Genomic DNA, 12,999 nt, shown 5'->3' with positions numbered 1-12,999 from the left:
ACATCAGCAATGTTGGGCATTTGGGGAGTGAACCAGCAGGTGGAAGATCTCTCTCTGCCTTTTAAACAAATAAATCTATTTTAAAGAGTAAAAACTATCCTGATACTATATTGTTAGGTCTCACATATTCAATATACTACATATACTATAGTATACAATATTATACAATATACTATCAAGTCAATGCATAATTAACATAAAAACTGAAACCATGCTGTGTGCTTTCTTCTGTGCTAAGTCTTTGAAATCGAATGTTTTATACTAGTAACAGGTCCTAATTCTGACTTGTCACATCTGAAATCCTCATGCCACACGCAGTTATGGCCATTGTACTCAGCACATTTCCAGATTAATTTAGAGGGAATTTATTCTTCATAGCTAAGAAAACTGTTAAAAGTTTTAGAAATCTTTTATTGATTTATTTTATTGGAAAGTCAGATGTACAGAGAGAATGAGAGACAAAGATTTTCCATCTATTGCTCCACTCCCCAAGTAGTCACAATGGCCGGAGCCGAGTTGATCCGAATTCAGCAGCCAGGAGCTCCCTCCAGGTCTCCCACGCGGGTACAGGGTCCCAAGGCTTTGGGCCGTCCTCAACTGCTTTCCACGGCCACAAGCAGGGAGCTGGATGGGAAGTGGATCAGCTGGGACACTAACCAGCCCCCCATGGGATCTCACAATGTGCAAGGTGAGGACTTTAGCCAGTAGACTACCAGACCCGGCCCAACTTTTTTTTAAGATTTATTTTTATTGCAAAGGCAAATTTACAGAGAGAAGGTGAGACACACAGAGAAAAAGATCCTCCATCTATTGGTTCACTAACCTCAAGTGGCTACAACAACCAAAGCTGAGCTGATCTGAAGCCAGGAGCCAGGAGCTTCTTCTGGCTCTCCCACATGGGTACAGGGTCCCAAGGCTTTGGGCCATCCTCGACTGCTTTCCCAGGCCACAAGCAGGGAACTGGAAGGGAAGTGGAGCTGCCGGGATTAGAACCGGCGCCCATATGGGATCCCGGGGCTTTTATGGCAAGGACTTTAGCCGCTAGGCTACTGCGCGGACCTGGGTCCAACTGTTTTTAAGATTTTTTTTTTAAAGTTGTCTTTACCTTTAACCCCCTTTGCAGTTAACTCCTCCATTTTCTTCCCTAAAGATAAAATAAGAGTGAACATACAGACCAAAACTCAGCTTTTATTTGCTTAAAATACCTCACAGAGGAAGACAAAATAGGTGGATCTCCATTTTCCCATTCTGTAAGTCAGGTACAGATTTCCTGCTGCCTCCCCTTGAATGTCTTTTTTACTAATCGGGAGACCTGGGTCTTCTAAATCAGGAACCGCATCTGACAGGCTTCTCTGCAGCAACAAATACACTGTCTCCAGGGATCAGGCAGGAACCTAACCCAAGCATGACAATATTCCAGAGTTGTCTGAGGAGATCAACACCCACTGTGCAGGAAGGGCTGGCAAAGCTTTCCCAGAGAGGAGGGACACAGCAAGCTTCTGGCCAGCTGGAACTCAGGAAGGGCTGCAGCCTTCCATAAGGGCAGGACCACGTGGCCGTCTTGTTGAATGTTGCTTTGCTGGACCTGCAAACCTGATATAATTCTGCAATGACAATGCAATAATGCCAACAGAACACCTTTAGGGATGCGGTGGAATGGGGTGTCTCCTTACAACCTAGCCAGCAGCCATGGCCACTTTTCCTAAAGCCTTTCTCCTCTGCTTGGAGGACTCTGTATTTACTGGACCACAATGCTGTGATACAACAAATCTGGGAGGAGGGTAGCGGGTCTGTCAGGAAGAGAGAAAAAGCCCTTCCCCCACTGAGAAAGCGGAAGTGGGGAGGACAAGAAAAAAAAAAGGCAATTTGCAGCTGAGGTTGTGAGGCTTAGAAGTTCAAGATGAAAAGAGTCATTAAGGAACACACACAACCAAGTGAGTCACCATGCCTGCTGTCAGTTACACGACAGGCAGTGAGTATATCCAGTTCCGAGGGAAACCGAGTGTCGATGGTTCTTTCACGCATCCCAGCAAGGTCACCTCAGGTAGTAAGAGCACAACACAGTGCTCAGCCCTCTATCAGTCCCCAAATGATTTTATCTGGCAGTAAAAAGCTCCCATTGCAATACCTTATTCCAAATAAATGAGCCCACACAGGTCTGATGGCATCCTGATTAGCAAACTCCTTGTCGGTTCCAGAAAACAAATTCAAGGAACTAGATATTAAGCTTTAAACATATCACCTTTGAGATTCAGTTGAGCAGACCCAATAGACTCAGACCAGACTGTTCTTCCCCTCATATTTCCATCAGCAACATAATATTAAAGGGAACAAATGGAAGGGTTTCTTATCTCTCCTGTGACAGAGTGCATGGGGGGGGGGTGGTGTGAGAATGTATCTGAAGAGAAGGATGTGCAAGTGTTCAACTTGCAAATGTAGCACTTGCAAGTGAAGTTTAACAACAGAAACAAAGACTTCTAATTTCACCTCTTCATTAAGCCGAATGCCTGTTTCAGGTCCACGATTTAGATTCCAGGTGACTCCCCGGGCCTCAGATGGCTGAACCCGGCTCATTCACTAAGCGCTTGCTGGCCATATGCTACGGCTGAGGAGGCCTTGCGCCAGGTGCAGCACGCTCAGGGCAACCTGTCAACAGCAGCCCACAAGGGAGTGCCTGTGTTCTTTGTTCGGAATGACTGACCTCTGGAGCTCCCAAATAAAACTAGAGCTAGATACAAACTGTCTATGTATAGTCAGATGTAGCTGAAGTTCTTTAAAACATGTAGAAAGTCAAATGGTTGTTAATGAGAAGGGAGACAGAAGCAAGAAATAATTGCAAACTCTATATGGAGTATTTACTCTCTGGGAGATAACTGAAAACACAATAGAAACCATTAACAAAGAAGGAGTGAGGGCCTGGTGTGGTAGCCTAGAGGCTAACGTCCTTGCCTTGCACCCACTGGAATCCCATATGGGCAGTGGTTCTAATCCCAGCAGCCCTGCTTCCCATCCAGCTCCCTGCTTGTGGCCTGGGAAAGCAGTTGAGGACAGCCCAAGGCCTTGGGACCCTGCATCCCCGTGGGAGACTCAGAAGAAGCATTTGGTCCGGCCTCAAGGCCACTTGGGGAGTGAACCAGTGATGGAAGATCTTTCTTTCTGTACCTCCTTCTCCCTGCAAATCTGCATTTCCAAGAAAAATAAGTAAATCTTAAAAAAAAAAAAAAGTGGAGAACCTCATTAAACGTACAAGCATCGGTGCGGTGGTCAGCACTGACACCCCACCTGGGGGCCAGTTTTGGTCCTGGCTACTCTCTGCTAACGTCCCTGGGAAAGCAGTGGAGGGTGGTCCAGGCATTTGGACCCCTGCAACTCCTGTGCGAAATGTACAAGAAGCTCCTGGCTCCTAGCTTCAGACTGGCAGAGCTCTAGATATTGTGGCAATCTGGGGAGTGAACCAGCAGATAAAAGGTCTGTCTCTCCCCACCTCTCTGTAACTCAGTCTTCAAGCAAATTAACCAATCTTTAAAATATATATAGTAATTTGAACCCCTCCCCAAATTCAAGTTCAAGTCAAATGCATCCTATTAAATAATGAAGAATAGGGCCCGGCGGCATGGCCTAGCGGCTAAAGTCCTCGCCTTGAACGCCCCGGGATCCCATATGGGCGCTGGTTCTAACCCCGGCAGCTCCACTTCCCATCCAGCTCCCTGCTTGTGGCCTGGGAAAGCAGTCAAGGATGGCCCAAGGACTTGGGACCCTGCACCTGTGTGGGAGACCTGGAAGAGGTTCCAGGTTCCCAGCTTCGGATCAGCGCAGCACCAGCCATTGTGGTCACTTGGGGAGTGAATCATCGGACGGAAGATCTTCCTCTCTGTCTCTCCTCCTCTCTGTATTTCTGCCTTTGCAATAAAAATAAATCTTAAAAAAAAAAATAATGAAGAATGGGATGAACATGATTTGTTTTCCAAATCCTTGAATATGAGAAACAGGAGGTTAAATATTAACAGTTGAAAGGTGAATTAGGGTTCAGGAAAAGATGGCCATGATTATACAGTGGAAAGAGCATTGAGCTGGGGAAAATTACCTGGCCTCCATCTGGCTCCTTCCCAGGGGTGAGCATCCCCCTGCGGAAAGCACTCGGCCCTGGCCCTGGCCGCTCCACTTCTCACCCAGCCCCCTGCTTACGGCCTGGGAGAGCAGAGGACTGCTCCAGTCCACGGCCCCTGCACCCAGGGTGGGAGGCTCAGAAGCAGCTCCTGGCGTTGGACTAGCTTAGCTCTAGTTGTTACAGCCACTTGGGGGAGTGAATCAGAAGAGGAAAGATCTTTCTCTCTCTCTCTCTCTCTCTCTCTCTCTCTCTCTCCATTTCTCTGTGTGTAAATGGGGTTTAAGAAACGAGAGACTGGGCTCGGCAGTGTGGCCTAGTGGCTAAGGTCCTCGCCTTAATCCCATATGGCTGCTGGTTCTAATCCCGGTGGCTCCACTTCCTCTCTGTCTCTCCTCCTCTCAGTATATCTGACTTTGTAATAAAAATAGAATAAATCTTTAAAAAAAAAAAAAAAAAAAAAAAAAAAAGAAACGAGAGACTGCAGGAAAGCCTAACTGTCCCTGCATGTTCTTTCTGTTATGTTCTTTATTGTTCTCTAAGGGTGGCTTATGTTCCCTTTATAGAAAAGCCTGGTAGGAAAGGAACTGGTAACCCAGCAGTCAATTCTAATTACTTACTGAAGTAACAGAGTAAACAAAAACATCAACACTGTCTCTAGGGTTAAAATCTTTCTACAAGCACACATGTAACGAATAAGATGTCCTTCTTACTGGCCACAGGCTACCGTTCTAGAATGCTCTCAGCTCCGTAGTGTTATCCGTCCCGCACTCCCCTGACACTGGAGTACCATAGAAACATCCAGATAGAATTCCCACAGGTAAAAGAGCCTCTCCAGCACTCTGACAGCAGGTAGATATATCTCTTCAGCCACCTGATGGAACCCTCTGTAATCCAATAAGAATTTGTATTAAATTAGGATTGAAAGAGCAACCAGCTGTTTCCTCTTAGCATTAACACAGGTAAATTTCCGTACTAGCATGTATTTGTATGAAAAGCACAGACTGTTCTTACAATGAACTTTCCTTGTTTGGTCTTCAATCATGTATTTTCTGTTTGAGTCGTTTAATTTGCCTTTCTCTTTTTCAACCTTCATATACAGATGCCAAGGAATAGAATACTTGGGTAAAGTTTATTTCTAATCTGAAAGAAAAGCGGTTTGTGCCTTTCCCTAGGAATGCTTAACACTATGGTTATACTTAGAAAACAAAAACAACACCCCCCACCCCCCACCCCCAATACTGAGTTCCTGGGGACACGGAAAAAGATCTCTGGGTTTCACGTGCTTTAACTAAACAAATAACAACAACAACAAAAAAAGGCTTTCGCACTTAAACCTCTATCTGCTACAACAGCCTGATGACAACAGATACTATGAGTAAATGGATGAATGACAAGACACATCACAAAAGCACTCTACAACAGGTATTACCTTTTAGTAACGTTGTTTTGCCTGCAATGTGCTACCTCCTGCATTACAAACGCAAGTGCTCCGGATAATGGCAAACCGAGCACAAGCCGTCAACGTGCCACCCCCCATCCCCTGAGCCCCGTGCTGCAGGCGTCTGAGTCCACGGGATCGGAAGCCTGCACACTCAACCTTATATAAAGTCATCCGCATCAAACCCTCAGCAAATGGTCTGCTCACACGAACAAGGGTGAAGTCATTTTCCCCCAAAGCACATGGCTGGGCAAAGTGGGCAGCAAGTCTGCTCAACTCCCTTACAAGAGGGCTTCCGCTCAACTCTCACAATGACGCTTGCCGCCGGCCAGCCCTTCCAGACCACTTCTCCGGCCACTCGGGGCTCCAGGACCGTTCAGTAGCCAATCTTGAGTTTCCCCTGCTTTGGAGGCCTTAGGCTCCACCACACCCTATATTGCAACCAGATTTCTACTGCCCTACAGATAAACGCCCTCGAGCCGAGACACACGGCAAGGCGCAGGGGCCTAACCGGTGGTCTTCTCTCAACTCAGAAACTGGAGCTCCCCGGCACACCGACCCCACTGCTTCTGCCGGGAGACCCCCTTGGGGTTCCAGGGCTGCACTTCCCGTTTCCTCGTCTGGAGGGTGGGGGGGCTCTCTGCGGAGCGCGCGCCCCCCACCGGCTGTAGAGACCCCCGAAAGGCGACCTCCGGGATGCAGTGCTCCCCCAGACCCCGCCGCTCCCACTGGCCCGCGGCTCTGACTCCCACTCCGGCTTCCGGGCTCCCCCTCCGCTTCTGCTTCCGGCCCTCGGGCTCTCCCGCCGCCCCGGCTCGCCGCGTCCGCGGGCCGCCGCTAGCCCGCGGGCTTCTCACCGTTCGAACAGCAGCCTCACGGAGAAGACGCCCGCCGCCAGCGGGAACACCGAGAGGATGTGCCGGGCACGCGGGTAGCCGTCGCCGTCGCCAGGCCCCTCCAGGTCGGCCCAGCTCACGTTCTGGGGCAGCCAAAAGCGCTCGCTCCACAGCCAGCCCCACAGCAGGCCCAGGGCTCCCGCCGCCGCAGTCGCCATCTTACGCCCGCCCCGCGGCCACCGCCGCCACAGCCCTCAGCCGCCGCCACAGCCAACGGAACCCGCGGGGAGGCAGCCCCGGGGCGGGGTCGGGCCTACGGCCACCCCCTTCCGGCCCCTTCGGTCCCGGCCATCCTTCAGCCCTCCGCACCGAGAGGCCGGGCCTCCGCACCGCCCACCCCGCCTCCCCCGCCCACCTCCCTCACCGGCCATTTCCCTCTCGCCTCCCCCAGGCGGCGGGGCCTTGAGGCCCGGCCACGCCCCTCCTGGGCCCGGCCACGCCCCTCCTGGGCCCGAGACTCGGAGACACGGAGGCCCTGGGGCCCCGCCCCCGCAGCCGCGCCCCGCCCCCGCAAGAACCCCACCCACCCAGCCCGTTCATCATCCCTGCCCAGCCATGGCCCTCACCCTTGCCCCGCCCACCAAGGCCGCGCCCTCGCCCCGCCCCACCATGGCCGCGCCCTCCACCCTCATGGCCCCGCCCACTGTGGCCGCACCCCGCCCTCGCTCCGCCAGTACTCCACTTACCATGGCCCTATCACCTGGCACACCCCTTCCGGGCCCCGCCCCCGCCCAGCCATGGTCCCACCCACCAGGGCCCCCTCCCTCCGGCCCCGCCCCTTTTTGCAGGGACCACGCGTCTCCCTCGCGCGCACAGCCAGGCACGGCCACGCCCCTCGCCTCGGGCCTTTGCGCTCAGGCTCCTCAATGCTCGGTCCCCAGCTCGGTCGGGGCCGCTCGGGCTCCCCGGGCTCAGGGCTCGGTCCCCGGGCTCAGGGCTCGGTCGGGGCCGCAACGGCTCCTCAGGTCTGCCTCCCCGAGCGCGAAAGCCCGACCCTCCTCAGCAGTGTCCGCTCCAGCCTCTCAGCCTCAGCGCAGGTGTTCCTTCTGCTCGCCATGTTTTTCCTCCCTTCGTAACCCTACAGGAGCTCAAGCCCTTTCCAGCTCTGGCTTCATCCCTTAAAAATTTAGGAAGTTTTCCTCAGGGAAGAAAAATGGGCTTTTAATTTTTATTTTAAATGAATTCTTTATTATAAATGTATTCTCACCGGATAAGGGAAGGAAAGTAACGTGGAAATGGACATCATTCAGAAGAGACAAGAGGAGAAACAGATGGTGGCCAACGATTAATGACATATACTACGTGCAAGTGCTGCGTGCAACTTATTTCCCCCCTTTTCCCTATCAGAGAGATGGTGTCATTCCCGCTCATTTATAGAGGAATAAACTAAAGTCCAAAGAGGTCAAACAGGCTGCCCAAGGTTACACAGATAAGAGGTAAACAGAAAGTCTTCAGACTCTGAGCTCTCATCTTACAAATTGCCTTCACTTTGGGTTCTTCTTTTTTGTGAATCTAGTTAGGAGGGAAGCCTTAGTGGGGTGCCCTTCAAAAGACTGAGCTTGCTTGGCTCCCAAGACCCGGAGAATCCTGAGCCCTGTTAAAACCCGGCTTCAAGGTTAATTACCAGGCTTTATCTAGAATGATCTAACAGGAAAAAAAAAAAAGGATGAAAATGATGAAATCGATACTTCTTGTTTAAGAACAGATAACTTTACAACCAACAAGGCATGCATATGCCATTTAAAGAGCTTGAGAAGGACAAAAAAGCAGCCCGTGCCCGCGAGTGGACTAAAAGGCCAGCTCAGCCCTTCTCTCCCACAGACAGTTTGTCAAGTCTTTCGGGGCCCAACAGGGATTCTGATTTCAGGAGATTCGGGAGTAGACCCCGTGAGTTTACATTTAATAAACTCAAGAGCTGCTGCCATAAGGGTAACTGCCCTGTCTGCAGTCAGGACAGAGTTTAAGCCCAGGTTCAGTTCTTCAGTTGGAGTCCTGAGAACAGAATACCCTAACCTGGCACGCAGGCACCAGTGGTGCACAGCGATCTTGGTTTGAATGCCCTCAGAAAAATGTACCTGTGTCACTTCCTAACCTCTTTGGCTCTCGGAAGACATACTGCTTTGCTACACGGGATGAAAGCCAATTGGTGTAGGTTTCCCTTGGACCAAGAGTGACCCAAGCACGCCGTTGAAGCAGACTGGCCTGGCAGGGTCATCGGCAGTGTCCATACACCAAGTTCTAAGATGGCCCCTTTTCCTGCCTCACCAATGCTAAACTCACTTGATCGTCCTGTCACATCTGCTGCACTAAGCCCAAACGACGTTGTGTTCATTTGGAGAGCTGATTGCATGTGCTGCTAGGGCCTTCCAGATTGGTTAATGAAGAAGGCTTCTAAAGGACTTCAGCTTGGGGTGAGGGCACCCACTCAGAAGGTACACTCACCTCCAGGGAAATCCACACTTCATCTTACCATTACATAAGAACCAGAAAAAAACAAGGCACAAACCCTAAAAGGCAGGGTTCTATCCAACCAGAGCATCCCAGTCCCAAGTGGACATTTTCGGGACATTCAGAAATTCTTCGTCTGTTAAGTTTCGTTGTAAAGTAGATTGTTAAATGCTGAGCATAACAAAGATTAAAAACTACCACTGGATTTTATATTGATATAACAAATAGTTCGTAAATTTTTTTTATTGGAAGGTCAGGTATAAAGAGAGGAGGAGGGACAGAGGGGAAGATTTTCCATCTAATGATTCTTTCCCCAAATGATTGCAATGACTGGAGATGAGCTGATCCGAAGCCAGGAGCCAGGAGCTTCTTCCAGGTCTCTCATGCAGGTGCAGGGTCCCAGGACTTTGGTCAATTCTTAACTGCTTTCCCAGGCCACTGGTGGGGAGTTGGATGGAAAGCAGGGCCTCCAGGATTAGAACCGGTGCCCATATGGGATCCTGACGCGTTCAAGGCAAGGACTTTAGCCGCTAGGTCACTGCGCCAGGCCCCAAACAGCTCATTTTAATAACAAGATTCTCTTGCCAAGCTGCTTTTCCAGAGCAGCCCGAGAAGCAAGCCCAAGACCAATGCAACACCACCACCTAGTGGTGAGTTGTATTTATAGATCTCATCTACCTAAGATACACTTGGCCCCGTTTGTTTTCCCAAACTGCTAATGTAAAATTAGATCCTGACAGACTGTAACAATGTAGAAAAAAAAAAAAAAAAAGAAGAAAAAAGCACGCTGAAAAGTTCAAATGTAAATTAAAATCTTTATTGAATAAAAATGTTTCAGACTAAGCAAGGCTGTAAGAAAGCAAAAATATTTTACATCTCTAAAAACATTAGAGCTAAATCTCTATAAAGGTGGTACAAAGAATACCCTATAGGTTAAAACACCTCTCCCTCCCACACATACAGTTTGGAATATTGATTATGTACAAATGTACTCAAGTTGATAATGTTTCAAAGTTTTTTTTTGAAAGGGAAAGAGAGATGATGAATATCAATCTTCCACTTGCTGGTTCACTTTCCAAATGCCCACAACAGCCAAACTGAGCCAGGCCCAAGGCAGGAACCAGAAGCTCCATCCAGGTCTCCCACATGGGTGGAAGGGCCCCAAATACTTGAGCTGCCACCTGCTGTCTCCTAGGCCACAGACAACTGGATTGAAAATGGAGCCAGCCCTTGATTCTAGGCACTCGGTATGGGATATGGGGCCCAGTGTCCAGAAGCCTTAATTAAGCAAGAAAACAGTCTGAGAAAAAGGCCAGTAATTGGTTAAATTTCACCCCAGGAATATTGTCTACCATCAACACCAAAAGATTTCAGAGCTGATAAGCACTTAAAAAATCAACATCTTAGAAAGAGGATATCCTAGAATAAGTGTAAGAAGGTTCTTTCTATCACTCCTCCATGAAGTCCCTCACTTTGCTCTAACATGGAGTGTAATGGATGGTGATCCCAGAGATCCTACAGCATACTGCAGCTTTAACTAGGACAGACACTCCCAGAAAAGCCGGTCACTTGGGGCCAGACTCATTGGGAAGGCCACAGCGGACATGGGTGGCGAGCGATCTTTCCAAGGACCAAGGTTCTATAACAGCCTCAAAAGCTGCTTTGAAAAGATGGCTGTGTTATGGCCCTGCGGTTCAGAAGAGGGTGGCCGATGACAGCGGGAAGCAAAGTAGCAAGTTCTTTCTAGATATGAGATTAAGAAAATTCCCCCTAAAAATTTGTTTTTAAAGACTAAATATTTGATCCCTTAACAGCTGAGTACTAAAAAAAAAATTAAATGGATATTCCTTTGAAAAAGATACAAACTGTGCCCTTTATACTAAAGTGCATTCAGTCATAACGTCTAGGGCCCTAAATCCCTTGGGTCTGTGTTCTAATTCCACAATAGTAATTTGCAGTATAACAATGCACTCACTACCCATCATCTATTTTAACATTGCTCTTGGGGACTCAGTGGGATTCAGACCATGCCACTGTGTGAGCTGGAGGATTTCCCTGCTTCCATATAATACCCTGCAGCTTCTGATGCGTGTCATCATTGCAGAAGTGGATTTCAGTAGTGCCATCACTGGCACTTAGGACTGGTTTGCTTAAGCCGCTGGGTGGAGTTCTTTTGAGAGTCTGTGTAAATGACAGTTCACATGAAGACACCCGTCCGCCGTGTATCACTTCGATAAAGGGCAGTGGCCCACAAACATGAATTTCAGACCCAGCGCTGTCATCAACCTGTCACTCTTCATCCTCGTCCTCGTCGTAGTAGCGATTTCTCTTGATCTGCTCTTCTACAGACAGCTCTCTGACCACTTCCCCCTCCCAGAACCCCACCTCCTGCGATTTCTGGCTCTGGGCTGTGAATTCTTTGGTGGGAGTGTTGTCTGCGAAGCTGGACCAATTGGGAGACTTGGGTTCCAGTGGAGATCGCTGCTGGATGTGGCTGCTATCATCTTCATCTAAATCTGCACCGTTTTCTAAAAGATCCTCATTGCCCACCTCAAAACCCCGAATTTCCTGACTTCTCCTCCCCAGCTCCCCTTCTTCTGATTCCCTGTGCTGCCAGCTTGTCTTCCGCACACTCCCGTTCCTCTGGGAGGCCTTCGTGCTTTCCACTTGCTTCCTTTCTGCCATCAATCCTCCTGCGAACTCATCACTTGGCTCAGACACGCTCCAACCTTTCTTGACAGGTGGGGACGATGTTTTTGGGCCCTTGAGGGAAGTGGTTCGGAACGAAGCAGCTACGGTGAACGGACGGCTCCTTTCCTTCAGGGAGGAAGATCGCCTGAGCTTCTTCAGGTCCAGGTCGACGTCCTCGGGGGCTTCGGGCTTGCTGCTGTCATCCTCAGGAGGCCATTTGGGCTTAGACACTTTGATGCCTTCCTCCAAGACGCTCCCAGAACTGCTGAGCTCAGTGGGCGGTGGCCAGGCAATCCTCAGCTTCTTGGTTTCAGCGGGCCTATCCTCCTTCTCTCGTGGGGAGGCCGCCTTGGCTTCCATGCTTGCTGCCAGCATGCCCACCTTCGCGATGGGGGCATCTTCTACCCCCGGGCTCGGAAGGGTCTCTCCTGCGTGTGTGAGCTGGGCTGGTCTCTCTGGAGTCTCTTCACTTTCACTTTTGCTGACCCACAGATCTTTGTGTGGCCTGTGCCCAAAGCCTTCGTCATAGTTGCCTTTGGATTTAAAGAGTTGATTGAAGTGAGGCTTACAATAGATTCGCCCATGTAGAGACGCGTATGTTCCCAGACTGTTGTTAACAGGAAAAGGACATAAAGTTAGCAGAGCATTATGCTTTCCTTTGCACCAGTAGGCTACAATTGGGCAGTTCTGTTATATTTAGAAGATGCTAGGGAGACTCTCTCAAAGCACACGCGTGACCTACACTTTCCACCCTCTCTGAAGCACATCTCTGTTGCTCTCCTTCGACAGAGGATCTTTGCCTTCACAGGCCAGTCTTCTTCAAAAGATTTCACTCTCCTCTGACGAAAACAGTTCACAGATTACTTTTTCCAGAAAGTCTTGACTAGGTGATACTGCCTAGCTCTGATCCCTCACACATTTTCCTCAGTACTGTTGAATCCTTAACTTTTTATTTTATTAATTGGAAAGTCAGATATATACAGAGGAAGAGAGAGAGAGAGAGAAGATCTTTCATCCGATGATTCACGCCCCAAGTGTCCACAATGGCCAGAGCTGAGCTGATCTGAAGCCAGGAGCCTGTTTTGGGTCTCCCACGCGGGAGCAGGGTCCCAGTGCATTGGGCCGCCCTCTACTGCTCTCCCAGGTCACAAGCAGGGAGCTGGATGGGAAGTAGAGCAGCTGGGATTAGAACCGGCGCCCATAGGGGATGCTAGCGCACGCAAGGCAAGGACTTTAGCTGCTTGGCTCTAGCGCCCAACCCTGTTGAATCCTTTTCCTCTTAGTTTCCTACTGATATTACGGTTTACAAGTACTGCTGTGAGACCCAGCACGATAGCAAAATGGTTAAAGTCCTTGCCTGGAACTAGCTGGGATCCCATATGGGTGCCAGTTCTAATCCTGGCAGCTCCATTTCCCAT

At 49.6% G+C, this 12,999-nt stretch overlaps 2 protein-coding genes across 5 annotated transcripts in view; both read right to left on the bottom strand.

Annotated features, from left to right (window-relative positions):
- Nucleotides 1-6,741, bottom strand: part of CERS5 (ceramide synthase 5) — a 31,368-nt gene extending 24,627 nt beyond the window's left edge. For both annotated transcript variants that reach the window (XM_004598971.4, XM_058673096.1), the window contains exon 1: nucleotides 6,404-6,741. In XM_004598971.4, the coding sequence (XP_004599028.2) occupies nucleotides 6,404-6,600 (197 nt within the window). In that variant the 5' untranslated portion in view covers nucleotides 6,601-6,741. The remainder of the gene's footprint in view (nucleotides 1-6,403) is intronic.
- A 3,839-nt stretch (nucleotides 6,742-10,580) lies between these two features.
- LIMA1 (LIM domain and actin binding 1) overlaps nucleotides 10,581-12,999 on the bottom strand; it is a 62,807-nt gene continuing 60,388 nt past the window's right edge. For all 3 annotated transcript variants that reach the window (XM_058673095.1, XM_004598970.4, XM_004598969.4), the window contains exon 10: nucleotides 10,581-12,188. In XM_058673095.1, coding sequence (XP_058529078.1) covers nucleotides 11,180-12,188 — 1,009 coding nt within the window. In that variant the 3' untranslated portion in view covers nucleotides 10,581-11,179. The remainder of the gene's footprint in view (nucleotides 12,189-12,999) is intronic.

The sequence above is a fragment of the Ochotona princeps genome, chromosome 15 (genome assembly GCF_030435755.1).
Source record: "Ochotona princeps isolate mOchPri1 chromosome 15, mOchPri1.hap1, whole genome shotgun sequence".
Classification (NCBI taxonomy): domain Eukaryota; kingdom Metazoa; phylum Chordata; class Mammalia; order Lagomorpha; family Ochotonidae; genus Ochotona; species Ochotona princeps.
Note: the sequence above shows the minus strand (reverse complement) of the source record. Positions and strands in the feature narration are given on the sequence as shown.